General features: G+C 33.6%; 1 protein-coding gene and 2 long non-coding RNA genes across 9 annotated transcripts in view; 1 reads left to right on the plus strand and 2 right to left on the minus strand.

Moving 5' to 3' along the window:
- The window catches only part of LOC126777858 (heat shock protein 68-like), a 45888-nt gene that overhangs the window by 6161 nt on the left and 20832 nt on the right, over nt 1-18895 (plus strand). The window contains exon 2 of one of the 7 annotated variants that reach the window (XM_050501098.1): nt 7096-8584. The exons of 3 other annotated variants lie outside the window; for them this stretch is intronic. In XM_050501098.1, the coding sequence (XP_050357055.1) occupies nt 7096-8413 (1318 nt within the window). In that variant the 3' untranslated portion in view covers nt 8414-8584. Of the gene's footprint in view, nt 1-6456; nt 6659-6796; nt 8585-18895 lie in introns of those variants that run through there. 3 more of the 7 variants (XM_050501097.1, XM_050501096.1, XM_050501100.1) reach the window with 3 other exon arrangements.
- Nucleotides 1-18895, minus strand: part of LOC126777936 (uncharacterized) — a 55296-nt gene that overhangs the window by 5495 nt on the left and 30906 nt on the right. Inside the window, exon 3 of the long non-coding RNA XR_007670103.1 lies at nt 7169-7411. This is a non-coding gene — a long non-coding RNA (uncharacterized LOC126777936). The remainder of the gene's footprint in view (nt 1-7168; nt 7412-18895) is intronic.
- Nucleotides 4480-5424, minus strand: LOC126777937 (uncharacterized). The gene is made up of 2 exons (XR_007670104.1): nt 5199-5424; nt 4480-4581 (listed from the first exon to the last, which is right to left on the minus strand). It is a non-coding gene; the product is annotated as an uncharacterized LOC126777937 (long non-coding RNA).

Below are 18895 nucleotides of genomic sequence, written 5' to 3' on the forward strand. Positions count from 1 at the left end.
TACCCTTAGGATTTCTAGTGAAATTTCTTTTTAATAATAAGACCGCTTATTTTGTACAGCTGTTTAGACTGTATATTTTTGTAAAAAAAACTAACTAGCCTTTTATGGCATCGATGGTTACACATTCACGTGTTTTTATAATCTTTTGTTACGAATGAATACAAAACGCTTGTTTTTATTTGTTAACATCTACTATACTTTTTTTTTAAATAAAACAAGACATACACGTCACTAAATATATTCATTTTTGTAAACCACATTATAACAATATATATTAATACAGTGAATATAAAAATAGTACAATAATATCACCTTTAATTGATTTTGCTACCAATGCAGCAAACGAACCGAGCAAATCAATTTACACCGCCCTTTTTAAAACACTTAACCCTACTTTAAAGCATATTTTATTTGACTACCCGTCTTGTTGATTTTCTTACATTTTAAAAAAAATAGTCAAATCAAAACCATATTTATGTAAATCATATCTTTCTTAAAATTACATAGCTTACAACTCGTCCATCCTGACAAACTTCTCACGTCCTTGTGAGCAAAATTAAAAAATATCTATTACATATTTATCTTTAATATTGTTTAACTATAAACACAGTTTGAAAATTATACATAATCAATTAAGTACAGCCTAAATTATAAAAAAAAGAACAACTTTACTCAAATGTTAAAGTACATATATCAAACTAAATCACATATGGATCATACCTTTCTTAAAATTACATAGCTTACATATTTATATAAGTTGTTAGCCATTAATCATTTTTATATCAATATTATAAAACTCTTAAATACGAGACGACTATGGGCGACCTTGGCAGGATACGTCTTAGTAATTAATATATAATTACCATTTGGCCTAAGTAATAAGGTTTGAAATAGAGACGCGGATGGGCGCCCTCAGCCTATGAATAAGTTTATATCTATTTGATATTACATTTGAAACAGAAGGTGAGCCAGGATAGCGAAAGAAGTGTTGAGTTGTTATAAACAATATTCATTAAAGAGGCAGAGTAACCACCCTGTTCAAGTTCAACAATAATTATGATCGTTCATTGTAGATACATCGCATTTTATACAAGAGTTAAATCGTTATAATGTCGGTAGTAGTAAAAATATTATCACGAAGTTAAATAACATTAAACAAAATTTATAATCAAATTAACTTCAATAAATATTAGGTTATTCTAATTTATATACGCGTTGGTCGTAGCGTTGAGCTTAACACTCGGCCATCCTGAAACTGCCGTGCCACACGGCTGGTAGCGTTTTATTATTATTTTGAAGTTAGTTTTAGTTGAAGTTGTAGTTTTAATTAATTTTTTTTTGCTATTGCGAGGGTAAGCAAATTTAATTTGCTGCCTGTATATATGCGATTAAGCCGTGACCTTTCATAAGCAATTTTCATACCATACATAACCATACATAAGCAATTTTCTTAAATAAGTCTAATAAAATATCGTAGGTAATTTGTAAAACGTTGCTGACCTTTTGTGTGGGCTGGCTTGAACCGCTTGAAGAAAACCAGCACGTCGCGATACTGTGCCCACAGCGATGACAGTACTCGCAGCGCATTGTTGCCTTATAATCCTTCGCCTCGTGCCCCGTTCGACGACATGTGTAGCAGCGTTTTGTATCTGCGAGTTCTTGTGTGCTTGAAATAGTATTCGACGAAACACCTTCAGCGCGGCCTCTTCTCAAAGTTGATCTTCTAGCGGAATTCACCATTTCAATCCACCTCTTATTATACAGGATATAGCATCTTCACCACTAATCTTGCATTTCTTAAGTAATGACATTTTTCCGTGAAAGTACTTAGTCATTGTCTCAGATTCATTTTTCTTTCTTGCCAACATTTCTTCTTCTTCTTCAGATGATATAGACGGATCGCTGATCCTTTTTTGGTTCCCAAGACCAGATGTACGGTCCTGATATATTTTTAGACCGATCCCACTTCTGAGATGAAACAGAAGGTGAGCCAGGATAGCGAAAGAAGTGTTGAGTTGTTATAAACAATATTCATTAAAGAGGCAGAGTAACCACCCTGTTCAAGTTCAACAATAATTATGATCATTCATTGTAGATACATCGCTTTTTATACAAGAGTTAAATCATTATAATGTCGGTAGTTGTAAAAATCTTATCACGAAGTTAAATAACATTAAACAAAATTTATAATTAATAATCAAATTAACTTCAATAAATATTAGGTTATTCTAAATTATATACGCGTTGGTCGTAGCGTTGAGCTTAACACATTATACTTTTGTAACATATCATTCAAATTCAATATGTTGTTACGATCACGATATTTTTTAAATATGTATCTTTGAGTAAATTTTGTTGAAAACTCAACTGTCAACCTAATATTTAAATAACGACTACGGCCAGACGCATCTAATTTCATATTCTAGTTCAAATTTTCTATATACGAATAAAATTAATATATAAATTATTATTTTTTTTATTACTTGTAATCACTGGTGGTAGAGCTTTGTTCAAGCTCGTCTGGGTAGGTACCACCCACTCATCATATATTCTACCACAAAACAGCAGTACTTGGTATTATTTTCTTTCGGCTTGAAGGGTGAGTGAGTCAGTGTAACTACAGGCACAAGGGACATAACATCTTGGTTTCTAAGGGCCAATTGGTGATGTAAGCGATAGTTAACATTTCTAACAATGACAATGTCTATAGGCGTTGGTAACCACTTACTATCAGGTGGCCCATATGCTCATCCGCCTTCCTATTCGATAAAAAAAAAACTTTCACAACCTCTAGCAAGCCTTCTTCGATAGGATATTTATATCAAAGCTGTAAAAAAAAAAAATAAGCTACCGCATGACACTAAATAATTAGTTTAAATGTAAGCTCTTTATTTTTTTTAATAATTTGATAGTGTTTTAGCTTCAGATTAAAACTTTTTAATATCATTTTATAGCAGGATTATTATATTTACAAATTTAATCAAAATAAACTTGATTCAAGTAGTCTCTTGCAAGCGTATTTGAAGTAACGTTACGAGCTTAAATTAAATTTAAAGTTACCACCACTTCGGAATGTAGATTCTACAAAGAACTGACAAGAAACTCATTACTTATTCTTTTTCGATAATCAAGTTACATAGCAAGTTATAAGCTGAGATGGCCTAGTGGTTAAAACGCGTGAATCTTAACCGACGATCGTAGGTTCAAACCCGGGCTAGCACCACTGAATTTTCATGTGCTTAATTTGTGATTATAATTCAAAACATCGTGAAGAAACCTGCAGGTGTCTAATTTCATTGAAATTATGCCACATGTGTATTCTACCAACCCACATTGGAGCAACATGGTGGAATAAGCTCCAAACCTTCTCCTCAAAAGGGAGAGGAGGCCTTAGCCCAGCAGTGGGACATTAGCAGACTGTTACTGTACTGTTAGTGTAAGTTTCATAGATAAATAATTAAACACAATTGAATTAGTATTTATTGTGCATGGAAATCAACAAATATGTATTAACTCTACACTTTTTTATCATCTATATAATCCTTTATTGAGTCATACACCTTATTATATTTTTCTCGACATTTAATATATATTATTAATTGGCAAAGCTAATATATTTGAGGAATATTAATATGAAAGTGAACACCTCGCTCAAGGAAGTCAGAATTGACTTAGCGGAGACGGTAAGCTGTTTTTTTAAGTTTTTCTTTACTCCTAGTGCTTATATGTATAATGTATATCACTGTATCAATTGAAATAATCAATATATTTATAACAATATACACAGTTTTGTTTTTAATATACTGTGATGCCACAGTGCCGTCAGCACATCGCCTCTTTAGTTGTACTTCATATTTGGCATGATGACGAAATCATAACAATTTCTTATTAGATTATTATAATGTATTGATCAGTCAGTACAGGGTACTCAAATAACTGTGACGTGTCTTAAATAAAAATATATTATTTCTCGGTCTTTGAGTATTGGCTAGCCTCATACCTGGATCAGTCTCTCTATCATATAAGTGATACAAGTACATAAACTTTGTCAAAAACATCACTTTTTCAATATAAGCCAAAGCAAAGATCAAAATACACCATGGGTCACAATACTATGAAAATATAATAATTAATTAATTTTTTCTGTTTTATTATATTATTGAAAAAAAAAAAACATATCACAGCACCACTATATATGTATGCAAGCTGTCTGTCCCTAGAAATAGATTATCAGGATAAATATGATTAACTTTTTTATGAATATAATCCGTCATGTGCTTGCCAATCATTAATATGACTGATGATGACCTTAGTGACATGCTTTTTTATCAAGGGCACCAGAACATTTACAGGACCTGTTTCAATGTGCAGACTTAAAACAAAATAAAAATATATTATATATATATTTTATTTCATAAACTTAGTTTGTGTAAATTGTATCAGTTATCTTCATAATTAAATTTTTTCTCATTTCATTTCATTGATTTGTCTTTATTATTTTTCTTTCTTATTCTTTCTGAAGGGAGTAGGGATGGTGTAGGTATACATTAAACAGAATACTTACTATATAACATAACACAGCTGAAATTAAAAACATACAAATAGTTTTGGAGATAAGACGATAAATTAGAAACTTGATTTCTATTGGAAACTGAAAACCTTATTTCTTTTGGAAGCTTCGAAACTCGAATTGTTAGTGACATCATATAAAAATAAATAAACAGTTATAGAATTTCTCGATATACGATTAGATTATCTTACACTAAATATAATATTTATTTTTCTTTTTTTAAATATGAAATATAATGGCAATAAGAAATATATACATGTATTCATTTCTAATATCGTAATATGTGTATGGTGGTTACAGATAAAAATAGATAGTTTAAGTTAGAATTTTGTTAATTTGTTTTTGCGTAATCATCCTCACAGAATACACTTAGTTTGCATATCTTACCCTTATGATCAGGAAATTATATTAATTGTAAACTAGGAAATATGCACATACTATTAAGTAAAAAAATGTTTTACTGTTAAGTAAATACTATAGTTAAAAACACTGTTTTCTTAGAGATTTCAATGACTTCTAGGGAGAATGTTTCTTAGGTTGAAACTAATAATAAGAGATAGTAAAAACAAAAATAAGCTATCAACTGTCTACTGTCTTAATCGTGTAAAAAAATAGCAATGTAATTTACCTTTTGTTAGAAAATTCTTAAGGAAGAGATTTAATCAATAATTCAGTTTTCTAGAATTTACCAAAACCCCTCGTCCTTCAAGTCACTTTAACAATCCTAAATCCTATTAGAATTATCATCAAAAGACATAAATAACATTATTAATAAACATTTACGTTTATTGTGTTTATAACATTATATTCCCTGTCTGACATTTGTGATTTGTTTCAGTTTAACTTTGTTTGACTAATAAAAGTAGTTCTTTCTCTTTCTTTCGCAGCTCGACGCTCTCGATTCGTCTAGAAAGATCTTCGGTGTGGTCAGCTTCTGAAGTTGAGAATTACAATTTTGTTATGGATAATTATTTTTTATTGAATTTTTTATAAAAGGTTTTGTTTAATATTCCTACGTATGCATTAAGTGTTAATTTACATTATTTTATAATATAATATTAATTAAAATTCCAAACATAAATTTTAAAGTTGATGATAATAGTTACATATAAAGTATAGTGTAGTAGTATAGTATAGTGTAATAGTCATTTTATAAATTTTATTTTATTTTAATATTATCGGGTATAAATTATGAAAAGAATATTTACTATAGAATCTGTCACAATTTGTACATTATAAACACATCTATAACCGCATACTATTAAAACATAAAAAAACAATACCCTGTTTTTTCTTAACGATTATATAATGATAATTAATGATATTGAAATAATGATAATTATTTGTGTTTTTTTGCTACCAAATTTAATTTATTTTGTTTTTAATATTTATTAGCCTTTAATAATATCCAAATCAACTATAAATATTTTTTGAATATAAAAATACTTATAATTATGTCCTTTTTTGCATTATAAAGTATAAATTATGTTTAGAAAATGTATTGCAAAAACTTAACAAATCAAGACGCATACTAAATGCGTTTGAATGGGGAAAAACTTTACAGCTAGCAACCCTAAAATACTCTTCTCCGATATTGTTGTTTCTTTCTATCAGACGTCCTCAATTCCTATTGGTTGATAAAATGTCAGTCTAGAAAATTCGATGTGGGCCGTGACCTGATTGGCGCGTTCTAGAATTACGTAGATTTTTCGCGATTCCCTATTCGTTTAATATATAAGCTACGAGCTTGGCGCGTAAAGTCATTCTAATTCGAAATACGATACAGAGCGGACGAAAAGTTCGGTACAAATACAAACCGAAGCGAAGTTCTACAACTTCTACAAGTGATATTATTACAAGTGTTATACGAGTGTACGAGTACGAGTTATATTTATACGAGTGTTTACAAGCTAATCAAGGAAAATGCCAGCTATTGGAATTGATCTCGGTACAACATACTCGTGTGTTGGTGTTTGGCAACATGGGAACGTGGAAATCATCGCCAACGACCAAGGCAACAGGACGACGCCATCGTATGTCGCTTTTACCGACACGGAGCGTCTGATCGGCGACGCGGCGAAGAACCAGGTCGCTTTGAACCCCAGCAACACTGTTTTCGACGCGAAACGGCTAATCGGACGCAAATTCGATGACCAGAAGATCCAACAGGACATGAAGCATTGGCCTTTCAAAGTGATCAACGACTGCGGCAAACCGAAAATACAGGTCGAATTCAAGGGTGAAGCGAAGAGGTTCGCGCCAGAGGAGATCAGCAGTATGGTTCTGACGAAGATGAAAGAGACGGCGGAGGCCTATCTCGGGACGTCGGTTCGGGACGCCGTCATCACAGTGCCCGCTTACTTCAACGACTCCCAGAGGCAGGCGACGAAGGACGCCGGCGCCATAGCAGGTTTGAACGTTCTCAGGATCATCAACGAACCCACGGCTGCAGCACTCGCCTACGGCCTGGACAAGAACTTGAAAGGCGAGCGAAACGTTCTGATCTTCGATCTCGGCGGTGGTACCTTCGACGTATCGATCTTGACCATCGATGAAGGTTCGTTATTCGAGGTGAGGGCGACGGCCGGTGACACTCACCTCGGAGGCGAGGACTTCGACAACAGACTGGTGAATCATCTAGCCGACGAGTTCCAGCGCAAGTATAAAAAAGATTTGAGAACGAACCCGCGCGCTCTGAGACGCCTCCGCACGGCCGCGGAGCGAGCGAAGCGTACACTGTCATCGAGTACGGAGGCGTCGATCGAAATAGACGCCCTCTATGAAGGAATCGACTACTACACCCGCGTGTCTCGCGCCCGATTTGAGGAACTCAACGCTGACCTCTTCCGCGGCACTCTAGAACCCGTCGAGAAAGCGTTGAAAGATGCCAAAATGGATAAGAGTCAGATCCACGACGTGGTCCTCGTGGGCGGATCCACTCGCATACCGAAAGTCCAGAACTTGCTGCAGAACTTCTTCTGCGGTAAGAAGCTGAACTTGTCCATCAACCCTGATGAAGCGGTCGCCTACGGCGCGGCGGTTCAGGCAGCTATCCTGAGCGGCGAGAACGACTCTAAGATCCAGGATGTCTTGCTGGTGGACGTCGCACCACTATCTCTGGGTATCGAGACGGCTGGAGGCGTGATGACGAAGATCATCGAGCGCAACTGCAAGATCCCTTGCAAGCAGTCGCAAACATTCACGACCTACTCCGACAACCAGCCAGCTGTCACGATCCAAGTATACGAGGGCGAGCGAGCTATGACCAAAGACAACAATCTACTCGGCACGTTCGATCTCACTGGCATCCCGCCAGCGCCACGCGGCGTCCCCAAGATCGACGTCACCTTCGATCTAGATGCCAACGGCATTCTCAACGTGTCTGCCAAGGAGAACAGCACGGGCCGCAGCAAGAATATCGTCATCAAGAACGACAGAGGAAGACTGTCGCAGGCCGAGATAGATCGTATGCTGTCGGAAGCCGAGCGCTACAAGGAGGAAGACGAGAAACAGCGCCAACGAGTAGCTACTCGTAACCAGCTAGAGTCGTACATCTTCAGTGTGCGGCAGGCGTTGGATGAAGCGGGTTCGAAGCTAAGTGAAACTGACAAGAACAGCGCTCGCAGCGCTTGCGACGAGGCGCTGAGGTGGCTGGAAAACAACACGCTGGCCGAGAAGGAGGAGTACGAGCATAAGTGGAAAGAGTTGCAGCGCACTTGCTCTCCCATCATGAGCAAACTACACGGCGCTGATGCGGGAGGAGGCGCTGGAGCTGGAGCTGGAGCTGAGGCCGGCAAGCCAAGCTCACATTATAGTGGTCCTACCGTCGAAGAAGTAGATTAAAATCTTTCGTTAATATTAACTGTAAGATTATGTGTTAAGGTATTTGTGATATTAAGTGTTAAGACTGATAATTTATTGCATTTAAACTAGTCACCCTGCTATATAATTGCATCTAAGTTAAGGCAAAACATGATCATATATTGAATTCAATAAATTAATTTTTTATTGTAATTTTTTTGTTTTATTTATATAAATGTAGTCAAATTATTCTTTGGAAGGGTAACGATACGAATGACAACAAGAGGTTCGTAACTCCAGAGTGGGACGTAATACGGTGTCCCATGTTTTCTTTCTGTACTAAATTATATTGAAAATACTGTCGTTTACTTATTTTATATCAGAAATTATATTAGATATTGGAATTAATTATTCGATTGTGGATTTTTGTTCTAGGTAGGTCAAAGGTCCATAAAATAGGTATATAGGAGAAATATTTTTAAAATATCACGTATCTTGTATTCGTAAAATAATATATTATGTTTGTATATAATGCAATTAGTACGGTAATACATAATGTGTATTTTAGATTTGTATTCCATGCTATCTTGAGATAGCATTGGTACATAATACAATACAACACACTTAAAGTTAACTCTATACATAAATTAACTTACATTTAACTTCTACTCTCATCCGATAACAGCTTTACCTGCTAATTTTTTCACAAACAGAATTTATACAAAAGATTAAATGCAACTCTTCAATTTGTCTCTTTATTCCTAAGATAAAGATAATACTTAACTGTAAAAACAAAAAGTAATCAAATATAGAAACGTACTCTTGCGTATTGGTCGTATTGGTAAGTTTTATTACTTCTCAGGTTCGCTTTCGCTTGTTGCACATCAACTGTTTTTTTTTTTCTGAAATAAATATAGCAAATGTAATAAAGAAAAAACTAGTAATGCACAAAAACAATTTAAATAAACGTACATTTGGCCAAAAGTATAATTATACACTAGAAAAAAATTAGATTCTGACTACTTAAGATTCTGCTTTATGTTTTATCAGCAAGGCATCTTTTTTTTCTCAATTGGTACCAAATCGATCATAGATATTTTTAGTATTTTTATGGTTTTGACATATTGATAACAATAATCATCAGGAGTTTTGGTAGATTTGCTCTTAAAGCAAAATGCATATAAATCAAAAATGTATTGAAAAATTATTAATTAATATATTATGTATAGTCTATTCCAATGGCAAAAGGAGCAAAGATATGTATATATTATTTTTACTATTACTCTTTTTTATCTATTAATCTATATTTATGCTAATAATAAAAAACAAAAGCAAAAGTTAGGTCTGTCCGTTACACTTTCACGTCTAAAACATCGATTTCGAACCCAAGGACATAGGCTGTTTTTATAACTAATACACATCCCCACGTGGAAAGTATTTCAATATATATATATATATATATATATAGTGAAATACTTTCAAAATAACAGCTTTTTTATTATTGCGTATTAACAAAACCAAAACAACCTTTACTTATAATACAAAATTATTCCTCTTAACAACTAACATCCACTTTAATTTTACTTCTAAAATTCCAAAAACATTTTCGCCGATTTTGATTTCAAAACGTCATTTTAAAACCAATTTATAATGAATAAGTACAATAGTTTATTTTAGCGCTTGACCATGTGTTGATAATGATGTCATGTTCACGGCCAAAGATGTTTATTTCTCTCTTTACTCCTGACATTGGAATATAACGAGTGAAAAATTATAAGCGGTAAATGTAAATATTTGTTTATGGTTCCTTTAAAGTTGGCCAGTATTTCTGTTCTGTAATTCTACTTAATTGTTTTTTTTTTCGTACCTCGCGATATTCTTTCGATCTCGGTTTTCATTTTTTTTATCTCTTGTAATTGCTGCACTCTGGTTTTTCTCTCGAAATATTCTTTAAATTTTTGCGCATTTATTTTTCTATTTGATCTTATAACTTGTATTTATATTTTTTATTGTTTAGGTAGGCGGACGAGCATAATGTGCCACCTGATAGTAAGTGGTCACCAACGCCCATAGACATTGGCATTGTAAGAAATGTTAACCATCACTTACATCGCCAATGCGCCACCAACTTTGGGAACTAAGACTATATGTCCTTTGTGCCTGTAATTACACTGGCTCTCCCTTCAAACCGGAACACAACAATACCAAGTACTGCTGTTTTGCGGTAGAATATCTGATGAGTGGGTGGTACCAACCCAGACGAGCTTGCAGAAAACTATGTGTGTGATATATTGTGCAAAATAAACAACAATTGTAAGAGACTGAACTTTTACTTTGCGCCTACAACATGTCTGATAACGGCTCCGACAACGAATTGCCCCACGTGATCAACCCCACGCCGTTAAGTATTTAGCCAGTGACTTGGAAAAACGTTAGACACAATACAAAACGATTAATTAAATAAGTAGAGCAACAAGTATTGCTTAAGTCAGTCAGTAATATATGCTAAATGCTACATCAGTTACATGAATGCTATAAAAGTCTGCGAATTATCTTGTTGTTGAATCGTAGTATTATTTATGTGTCTTCTTATATATACCTAAATTTGTTTATTCACTTCTTGACTTCTGCCTTAGTACGTGACTGTTCCAGATTACGTAATAATTAACCTTTAAATATGTATTAATTACAAATATAAGAAAAATAAGTAACAAATTGCGTCTAATCTTATTTAATTATCTTATTTACTACTTCTTACATACTTTATAATAGCGTAAATGTATATAATAGTTATATGGTTATTAGCGACAGGATTTAATGCATTCGCTTTAAATTAATATATATAGGTAGGCATTGAAATATGGCGCTGTCCTTGTGACTGTAGTTACACTGGTTCTCTCATCCATCAAACTGGAACACAGTCAGTATTGCGGTTTGGCTTTAGGCTATATAACGAATGGATGGTACCTACCTAGAGCTTGCACAAAGCCCTATGAAAACAATCGTTATATATATTACCTCGCTCCAAGTTCCAACGTATAAGTAAAGGCGATGTTAAAGAAAAAACATATTCGTTGCTTATTGCATAGCGCGGTAGAACCTTAATTGTCCGAAGTCCAGTGATCAACTGGGCACTGCTAAAAGCAATATGAGCAAGATTTTACACAATATTATATCCCTGAAATCCCTGTCTCTAATAGAAGCTTCGTCGTAATAAATTATTATATTGGTAGCTTAAAAACAATTAAATCTTTGTTTTTATTAATAACTAGAATACGAATATATTTACCTGTATAAAAATTAGTTTCCCCGCGCTTAAATAAAAATAATAATAATTGAACGATTGTCATCGAATTAATGATTTTTTTTAAATATTTATAGGAACCTGTAGTAATAGTGGAGTACGTTTTTACTGTTTTTATACTATTTGGAGATCATATTGTGTACACACAGTAACGCTATGTTATGTTGATTATGTAATACATACCTAAGTGGTAATATATCGTATTGTCTAAGTATCTAGTTATATGTATGTCTATTTGTATATTCACATTTTTACTTAGGTTCTTACATATGAAATTGGCGTTTTGTACGGGAGGAATATAGTCAATTTTGTTATGTAAAATATATAATTAATCAAAGTATGCACCGTTGTTATCTATCTATCATCTCATAGGTAGTTCAATGATCCCTTTACTAAAAACCATGGGTGCGAGATTCAATAAACTCTTTGAAGGCGGTTTGGACTGCCGCATCGGAGTTGAATTTTTTCTTTGTAAGAAGTTGTCCAAATTCCGGAAAAATGGTAATCTGTTGGAGCAAGGTCCGGGGAGTACGGTGGATGTCGCAGATATTCCAATTGTAGCTCATCTAACTTAGTGGTTGTTTGTTGTGCAATGTGTGGTCTTGCGTTGTCGTGAAGCAGCAGTGGCCTAGAGCGATTGACCAATCTCGGTTGTTTAGCAGCTAGTCCTTCCTTCATGGTTTGCAGTTGCTGACAATAGATATCTGCCGTAATCGTTTGGCCAGATTTTAGAAAGCTGTTGTGAACGACACCGGCGCTAGTCTACCAAACACTCACAAGTAACTTTTACTGAGTCAAATTTCGTTTAGGACAGGATTTGGCTGGGTCTTCAGGGTTCGGCCATAGCGACGAGCGCTTCCGATTTTCGTACAGTATCCACTTTTCATCACAATTAATGATTCGATTTAAAATCCCTTCATTATTGTGTCGGTTGAGCAAAATAACACAGCAGTCGACGCGTGTTTGCAAGTTCGATTCATTCAAGTCATGAGATACCCATCGTTCAAGTTTTTTTACTTTCCCGTTTCCACAATAGCCTTTAATTCTTCATTTTCCACTTTGGTCTCCGGGCGTCCACGGGGTTGGTTCTGAAGGTCGAAATGCCAATTTCTATAGGCGTTGGTGACCACTTACCATCAGGCCCATATGCTCGTCCGCTTTCCTATTCGATAAAAAAAAAACTTTCACCTCTAGCAAGCCTTCTTCGATAGGATCATAACTTTTATATCAAATCTGTAAAAAAATTTAATAAGCTACCGCATGACACTAAAAAATTAGATTAAATGTAAGCTTTTTATTTTTTTTAGAATTTGATAGTGTTTTAGTTTCAGATAGACTTTTTTTAATATAATTTTATAGCAGGATTATTATATTTACAAATCTAATCAAAAAACTTGATTCAAGTAGTTTCTTGCAAGCATATTTGAAGTAATGTTACAAGGTTAAATTAAATTTACTACCACTTCGGAATGTAAATACTACAAAGAACTTACAAGAAACTCATTACTTATTCTTTTTCGATAATCAAGTTACATAGCAAGTTATAAGCCGAGATGGTCTAGTGGTTAGAACTCGTGAATCTTAACCGATGATCGTGGGTTTAAACTCGGGCGAGCACCACTGAATTTTCATGTGCTTCATTTGTGATTCTAATTCATCTCGTGCTTGCCGGTGAAGGAAAACATCGTGAAGAAACCTGCAGGTGTCTAATTTCATTGAAATTATGCCACTTGTGTATTCTACCAACCCGCATTGGAGCAGCATGGTGGAATAAGCTCGAAACCTTCTCCTCAAAAGGGAGAGGAGGCCTTAGCCCAGCAGTGGGACATTAGCAGACTGTTACTGTACTGTTAGTGTAAGTTTCATAGATAAATAATTAAACACAATTGAATTAGTATTTATTGTGCATGGAAATCAACAAATATGTATTAACTCTACACTTTTTTATCATCTATATAATCCTTTATTGAGTCATACACCTTATTATATTTTTCTCGACATGTAATATATATTATTTAATTGGCAAAGCTAATATGTTTGAGGAATATTAATATGAAAGTGAACACCTCGCTCAAGGAAGTCTTAATTGCCTTTGCGGATATGGAAAGCTGGTTTTTTAAAGTTTTTCTTTACTCCTGTGCTTATATAATGTATATCACTGTTTCAATTGAAATACATTTATATTTACATTTGACGAGCCGGTTGGCGTGGTTGGTAGATAGTAGGTAGCCCTTGACGCCGAAGGTTATGGGTTTAATTCCCACCCAGGATAGACATTTATATGCATGAACATGTCTGTTTGTCCTGAGTTTGGGTGTAATTATCTATATAAGTATGTATTTACAAAAAAAAGTAGTATTTGTAGTATATCAGTTGTCTGGTTTCCATAGCACAAGCTTTGTAAAAGCTTAATTTGGGATCAGATGGCCGTTTGTGAAAAATGTCCCAGGATATTATTATTTTTAATAATCAATACGTTTATAACAATATACATAATTTTGTTTTAAATATACTGTGATGCCACTGTGCCGTCAGCACATCGCCTTTTTTACGTTACGTTGTACTTCATATTTGGCATGATGACGAAATCATAACAATTTCTTATTAGATTATTATAATGTATTGATCAGTCAGTATACCCAGAAGGGTACTCAAATAACTGTGACGTGTCTTAAATAAATATATATTATTTCTCGGTCTTTGAGTATTGGCTAGCCTCATACCTGGATCCGTCTCTGAAGAATATACGCCTCAGAGTCTCAAGATAGCCTACACGCTAAAGTGGTGACCCCGACGTGATAAAAGTACATCAACTTTGTCAAAAACATCATTTTTTCAATAAAAGCCCTTTTTTAAATAACATGAGTACAGTAAGAGGTATGGCATAGAGCCAGCAACATGTAATATACAATTTTTATATGGGTGTAGGGTAGGGTTGTAAAATTGTTAAGTGAAATTTAAAATTCTAAAGAGGTAAATAGAAATAAAAATCGGTAGAGATGGAAAAATAGAAATTAAACAAACCTCTAAGGAATAGTGCTCCGGAAGTCAGAAAAAGTACCCACATTATTACCATATAGATTTACCAAATGGATAGTAAATGTATTTTCTAAATTATTAATTCCATAATGCAAAATGCTCGGGCTCCAGGATGATTATATCCGTTTAAAGTTAATATAATTAAGTTACATCTAATAATTTCTATTTTTTTTTAAATTCTTAACAAGTTTCAAAGTAAAATTTTACAAAATAAGTTTAACAAAACAATAAGTTGTTATTTAAATGAATGCAAAATTAATGTTATAAATATCAAAGTATAATTTTCTAAACTAATTACAAAGTTCCAATATGTAAATATTTTTTGAATCGTTTGAATGATGATTGATATTGAATTCAAACGAGGCGTGAAGAGGCATCTTGCGGGCCGGCAAGGCGAAGGCGGCTAGTGCAGAACGTTTTTCCCGTCTGTACTGGCCGTCGTCGCGTTTGGACTCTACTACCACTTACCATCAGGTGGAGTAGAGTCATTTGCCCTCCCGGCGAATATATAAAAAAAAAGAATGCCAACGATTTCAAATAAAATATCAAGTTACACTTTATACAAATCACACGCGCTTCCACTACAGCGGCGAAAATAATATGTAGAAGTTACTTAATTAAAGTTTAAACCTCCTTAAAGTCTTTCCAAAGAATATCATGAAGACATCTTGAAATAAATCTTCCAAGGGTATGTTTCTTAAGAATCCAATTCGAATTTTATTCCCACGAGGTGTACCAGGATAATATCAAATCTACGATTATTTAAACAATCCAATATGGATTATAATTAATTTAACCAAAATGTGGAATATTGTTCATGAAAACAGTACTTTTAAACAATTGACTACAATAGGTTTTTTAGATCTTTCCAGGAGATGAGCAAAGACAACGTTAACAACACATACACAAGCTTGGAGAAGAAGATATTGACCTGTTTATCAAATAAAATTTAATTTTACATTAAAAAAATCAAGGTATTAAACCCACCCAAACAGGATTAGATCAACCGGGATGTCATAGATGCAATAAATAAAAGAAATAAATTATGGCAGCTAAAAAATAAATCTGACCCCAGATATAAAACAATAAATGAGGATTTGGACAAGCAGAAGAAATTGGTTACCGAAATTATTCAAAATTCAAAACACAATTATTACCTTAAAACCTTTAATACCTGCTTAAATAAGCCTACCAAGATGTGGAATTTAATAAAGTCTGTCCATCAATAACACCGAAAGCGTACCACTTAGACTCCAAATTGATTCCAACGTTATTGTTGATGAGACGGAAGTATGTAGACAGTTTAATTTGTATTTCTCTATGATTGGGTTAAACTTAGCGAATAAGATTATTTCACTATATCCTATACACCACACTCCATATTTGGTTAAAATAGAAATGAAATTTGAACCCGTTACCGTAAATGAAGTACAGAAAAGAGTAAAGGATTTAAAAATAATCAGCAGTTCTGGTCTAGATGGAATAACTACTAAATCTGTTAAGTCATTTGAGCTGCTGGTGGCCGATGAACTAAGTTGCTGCATAAATGAATGTTGTAAAAATGCCATTTTCCCAGATAATTTAAAGACAGCGAAGGTGACACCTATATATAAATCAGGAAGTAAATTAGATCCACGTAACTACCGACCCATTTCTGTTCTACCTGTTCTTTCAAAAGTCTATGAAAAGTCAATCTATAATAGTTTGTACACATTTCTAACCCGTAATAAGATTTTATCTCAAAAACAATATGGTTTTCGATAACACTCAAACACTCTTTCAGCTACAATTGACCTCATCACCCGAATTAAAATATTGACAAAAAAATGATAGTGTTAGGTGTTTTTATTGATCTCAGAAAAGCATTCGATACAGTGAGCCATGACATACTACTGCAGAAATTATCTAACATAGGCCTAACAGGAAAGGTCCATGAGGTGTTAAAACCTTACTTAAATAATCGTCACCAAATTGTGAAAATAAATGACAAACAAGACCCATTTTGTACGGCGTAGCTCAAGGTTCCATTTTGGGACCTCTACTATTCCTAATATATATCACCGATACACAAGATATTGGGTTAAAAGGAGATGTGGCTCTCTACGCCGACGACTCTAGTCTTTTCTATTATGGTTCCTCTATTTCTGACATTATCAACGACGTTCAGAACGACCTACAGCTTCTTGACATATGGTTTAAACGTAATTTGCTGACTATTAATATAGAAAAAACAAATTATGTAATATTTACTGCAAAAAATAAAAAGATAAAAGCATACACTGAACCTACTATTAATTCCGAACAGATAAATAAAAAGACGTCGGCAAAATATCTTGGTTTGATACTCGACAATAAGCTGACATGGGAACCACACATCCAAAAAATCATATCAAATTTATCATCGTTGACCGGAGCTCTTCGTGGTGTAGCGCGATGTTTACCGCGAAAAGTAAAATATCTGATATATAACTCATTGGTGAAACTACATATCGATTACTTAATTGAGATCTGGGGGACTGCGGCGAAAGTACACCTTAAGAAAATACAAACCGCTCAAAATAAATTGATTAAAGTGTTATTTAACTACAACTTCCTAACATCACCTGAAAAAAATTATAAAAATACTAAAATAGTAAATATCTAAATATGCCTATAAAACGTGCATATTAGTACGAAAAATATTAAATAAAGAAATCCACACCAATTTAAATTTTAAAACAAAATCAGCTATACAAAGAATTCAATTGCGTACCGCGGATCATATTATCTCTAGAACCTAACTACGGAAAAAAAATATTACTTTCGAGGGAGCTAAGCTGTACAACGGGTTACCAATAGACATTAAAGAGCCCACATCTATGGCTAGTTTCAAGAGACGTCTAAGATTTTATATAATAAACAACATAGTACAATAAATATATAAATATATATAAATGATAAAACAATAATTCTAAAAACTTCTAAAAAAAAATTAGTCTAAAAAATGAAATAAAAAAAAAGAAAATGGAAAAAAAGGAACATATATATTAAAAAATAATAATAAAATAAAATGATGAACAGATTTCATCAAATATGCCGCATCCATACTTTTGTATTCCTGCAGTGACAACGCGGGCGATATGTTTAACAAGCTCGTCGATCGTCGATCGAGAAGAAAAAATTTCTACATCTACCTTCTTTATTATGAATTTTTGTAACACTGTGTGCTTAGATTTTTATATTAGTTTGTAACTTTCTCATGTAAGTGAATTTCTGTAATTCTTTGTGAGAAATAAATTCTTTAAACAATAACAATTAAACAATATTATAAGTTTACAAAAAATAAAAGTTACAAAAACTGCAAAACTAATTTAGGTCACCATTACGACCCAATGACCGGAAGGAAAGTGAAGTCTTAGACAAATGTCAAAGAGCATCTCAAAGATGATAAATTAAAATTAGTTCGAAAATGCATAATGCATAAAAATTTGCATTATGACGAGACGTCAAATTTAGCGGTATTTTTCAAATGCTGTATAAACATAATTATAGTTACACCTGTCAAAGTCAATTGACACATGACAACTAATGTTTTTAGGTTATAATTTTAATAAATTTGTCGTATTTATTTTAAAATAATGCATCCATGTAACGTACGCCAAAATTACGTTACATTACCCCCCAACCAAAAAAATAAAAGAGGAGCTCGCTCTGAGACTCTTTTATCCGACTCTACAAAAACAGTAGAGATCGACTCTATTAAACAAAACATTAAAGTGGCATAAGCAATTAGAAAATCTACAAAAGAAGATTGACAAATGTAAACTAACTTAGCTACAAAACTATAACAAATGTTATTTCTAAGAAAACGTAAATATATAATAAAATAAATATATATATGCTATACCAACATTCTACCTTGGAGATGAGAACTCAATATAGTCTCACTCGATAGCAAAAAGTTATTCAACAAAACTTTATCGTTAACAAGGAATTAAGTAAAAGTATTCATTAAGCACCTTAACCTTGGAGATGAGGAATCAATATAGCCTCACTCGAAAGCAATGTGGCCGACGCAACACTATACGACTTTCCGAACACGAAAACATACAAAAATAGTTTGTACTGTGATCGACTCTACACCACCAGCTTTCCGAACACAGTTAAACAAAACTTCCAAAAAAATATTGAGTCTGTGACCG

This window comes from Nymphalis io, chromosome 24 (genome assembly GCF_905147045.1).
Source record: "Nymphalis io chromosome 24, ilAglIoxx1.1, whole genome shotgun sequence".
NCBI lineage: Eukaryota > Metazoa > Arthropoda > Insecta > Lepidoptera > Nymphalidae > Nymphalis > Nymphalis io.